At 52.8% G+C, this 3339-nt stretch overlaps 1 protein-coding gene across 1 annotated transcript; it reads left to right on the top strand.

The window, feature by feature from the left end:
- LOC8054338 (UDP-glucuronate 4-epimerase 2) lies at positions 766–2926 on the top strand. The gene has a single exon (XM_002468128.2). It carries the CDS (start codon positions 1082–1084, stop codon positions 2522–2524), a length of 1443 nt encoding a protein of 480 aa, XP_002468173.1. The 5' UTR covers positions 766–1081; the 3' UTR covers positions 2525–2926.

The raw sequence follows: 3339 nt of genomic DNA, 5'->3' as shown, positions 1-3339 counted from the left end.
TTTCCTGGAAATTTTGTTTCGCGGCACTCCTTCCTGCGCGGCCAATCGATCCCGCGCCAAACAGCCCGCCGTCGTCTCCCGTTCACCAATTCCCGCGCCAAACAGCCGCGTAGTACCGATAGTGAGCTGCGCTATTCGTCGTACCGATCGTAGTACCGATCTCCCGTTCAGTCGTTCACCGTACCAGTTCGTCGTTTGTTGGTCATCAGTTCGTCGTCGTATAGGTTCGCCCCTTGGCTCCAGTAACGATCTCCATCAGGTCCAGAAACGCGCGCGTGAAGCTGGCGAAGGAGGACGCGCGATGCTTCTCCTATCGCGTGAAGTGGTGGCGGCGTGAAGGGAAACCGCGCGAAGGGAAGAAAAAAGCCCGCGAGGTGGAACCGAGAATCCCGTGATCTCTATTTGCATAGCGGGACTCCTTTGGCATATATGCCAAGTTTCCCCCTCCAAATGCATAGCTATGTAAAATGCATAGTCCAAATGCATAACGATTGGAGGGGTTTTTTTTGGAGTTTTATGCATTTTGGTAAATGCCAAGTCCATTTGCATAATGGTTGGAGTTGCTCTTATACAAAGTTTAAAGCTACATTAAACTTTTGCAGATATTTTAAATTGAGGCGATAGGGTTTTGGACACGTCGGTGCCATATATGCAATCTCCCCTCTCTCCTTTTTTTTCCCTTCAAGCACATTTGTGGTATCCTCGTCAAGGTCACTCCGATACGAACTAAAAAATATATATATATGGGGGAAATATTACATGTACGGCCAGCATCCGTGGCAAATCGTGGTGCTCCTCATCATATCATACATCATCATACAATGAAAAAAAAATCCAAATCTAAAAGGGGAAGGTAAAGTAGAGACGAGAAAAATGCACGGGATTTCTCCCCAAATGTAGCCCCCCTCCGCGAACCAAATCCCCCGAAACAGGCCCGTCGAAAAAACCATCCCCACTCGAAAAAACGGCAGCAGCAAAAGGTCCCGCAAACCCAAGCGCCGCCGCGGACCCAATCGCCCCCAATCGCCCCGAGCCGAGATCCAGGGACCGTCCAGCCGCATTGCTGCGGATCGACGAAGGGATGGCGCCGCAGCTGACCGGCGCGCCCGGCTCGGCGGCCGCGTCTGGCGGCGCGGCGGCCGTCAAGCCGCAGTTCCACCACTACCACCACCACCGCCTGCCCCCGCGCCACCACCACCCCTCGCCGACCTCGCTCCTCTCCAAGCTCGCCTTCTGGTCCGTCTGCTCCCTCTCCCTCCTCCTCGCCTTCCTCCTCCTCTCCCCCGCGGCGCCCGCCCCGCGGGCCGCGCCCGAGTCGCCGCGCCGCTCCCTCCACGCCTCCCCCTCCTCCACCGCCTCCTGGGGCGGCGCCGCCTGGGAGAAGAAGGTGCGGGCGTCGGCGCGCGTCAGGCGCTCCATGGGCCACTCCGTCCTCGTCACGGGCGCCGCGGGCTTCGTAGGCTGCCACGCCGCCGCCGCGCTTCGCCGCCGAGGGGACGGCGTGCTCGGCCTCGACAACTTCAACGACTACTACGACACGGGCCTCAAGCGCGGCCGCGCCGCGCTCCTCGCCCGCTCCGGGGTCTACGTCGTCGACGGTGACATCGCTGATGCCGAGCTCCTCGCCAAGCTGTTCGACGTTGTGCCCTTCACACACGTCCTCCACCTCGCCGCGCAAGCGGGCGTGCGGCACGCGCTCGTGGACCCCATGTCTTATGTGCGCGCCAACGTTGCCGGTCTCGTGGCGCTGCTCGAGGCGGCGCGCGCGGCCAACCCTCAGCCCGCCATCGTCTGGGCCTCGTCGTCTTCGGTGTACGGGCTCAACTCCCATGTGCCTTTCTCCGAGCATGACAGGACGGATCGACCAGCCTCTCTCTATGCAGCCACCAAAAAGGCCGGTGAGGAGATCGCTCATGTCTACAACCACATCTATGGTCTGTCACTCACCGCCCTCAGATTCTTCACTGTGTATGGGCCATGGGGGCGTCCGGACATGGCCTACTTCTTCTTCACCAGGGACATCCTTGCTGGTCGGCCAATCACGGTCTATGAGAGTGCCGGTGGAGGTTCACACCAGACAACCATCTCCCGGGATTTCACCTACATTGATGACATTGTGAAGGGGTGTGTAGCGGCATTGGATACAGCTGGTCGGAGCACAGGCAGTGGAGGCAAGAAGCGAGGTACAGCACCGTTCAGGACATACAATTTGGGCAACACTTCACCTGTGCCTGTTACACAGCTAGTCGATTTGCTGGAGAAACTGCTGAAAGTGAAGGCTGTGAGGAAGGTTGTTAAGATGCCAAGGAATGGAGATGTGCCATACACGCATGCTAATGTAAGCCTTGCGCAGAGGGAGCTCGGTTACCGGCCATCCACAGATCTGCAAACAGGGCTCAAGAAGTTTGTGCGGTGGTATCTTGAGTACTACCATCCTGAGCTGGCTGAGAAGCAGAAGCTGCGTACCAGTAGCAATGGCAAGGGTTCACGTGGTCGGAATGGCAGCTCAAGTAGTGCAAGATGACTGTCTATTCAGTGTCTTCGTGGCCTCTCCTGACGGTGTGTATCAGAATTCTACCTCCATTCCTTAATTCATCAGATTGAGAGGCTCATTTTGCTCAGCAAATTGTGAAAGTGGAACAGAAGTTAAGAAACACTCATTAGGTAGCCATCATAATTCAAAAGCCTGATGCTTCTCTTTGCTACCTCGTAGCTAAGCATTTAATTCCTAGTTCCATTAGTTGGTTCTTAGGATGACACTGTTCCGAAGATTTTTCATGTCATGGGTTTTGGGGGATGGCACTCTGTTGCGTAGACTACCATAGATTCTTTTAGTGACTTTTTGTACCACGGAAGAGAACTAAGTATATCATGACTTGCTTTTGTTCAATTGAAGTTGAAGTGGCAATGATCCGCAATTTGTCTATGCTTGTTTTTTTCTGACGTGCATACTCTTTATCTATAGATATGGGTGCTACATATGGTCACTTGCTCAGTAGCTGCGTTGCAAACTTATTTTTGCCATAAGAATATTAAATTAAGGTCTTATGTGTACATTTTGGGACTCGGGTATGGAATTGTATCATGAAGTGTGTTTTCAGGTCATACAATGATAAACCATTTGGTTATTGAGGGCTTTTCAATGCATTTGTTTTGTTGTTAGTCACAAATTAACATTGCTAGAGTTATTTAAGATTTGTGACAGTGTTAGAAATTCTCTTATTTGTAGTTAGTAGTACTTCATTGATGTGAATGGTATCACACGAAATTTTGAGGCAATCAAATGATATATGGTTTAGTTTAAGTACTGCAATTATCTTTCAATACCTGTCTGATTAC

This window comes from Sorghum bicolor, chromosome 1, assembly GCF_000003195.3.
Source record: "Sorghum bicolor cultivar BTx623 chromosome 1, Sorghum_bicolor_NCBIv3, whole genome shotgun sequence".
NCBI classification, from domain to species: Eukaryota; Viridiplantae; Streptophyta; class Magnoliopsida; order Poales; family Poaceae; genus Sorghum; species Sorghum bicolor.
Note: the sequence above shows the minus strand (reverse complement) of the source record. Positions and strands in the feature narration are given on the sequence as shown.

What these genes read in the sequence shown, in the direction of transcription:
- LOC8054338 (XM_002468128.2), top strand. Translation starts at nt 1,082, where the DNA reads ATGGCGCCGCAGCTGACCGGCGCGCCCGGCTCGGCGGCCGCGTCTGGC.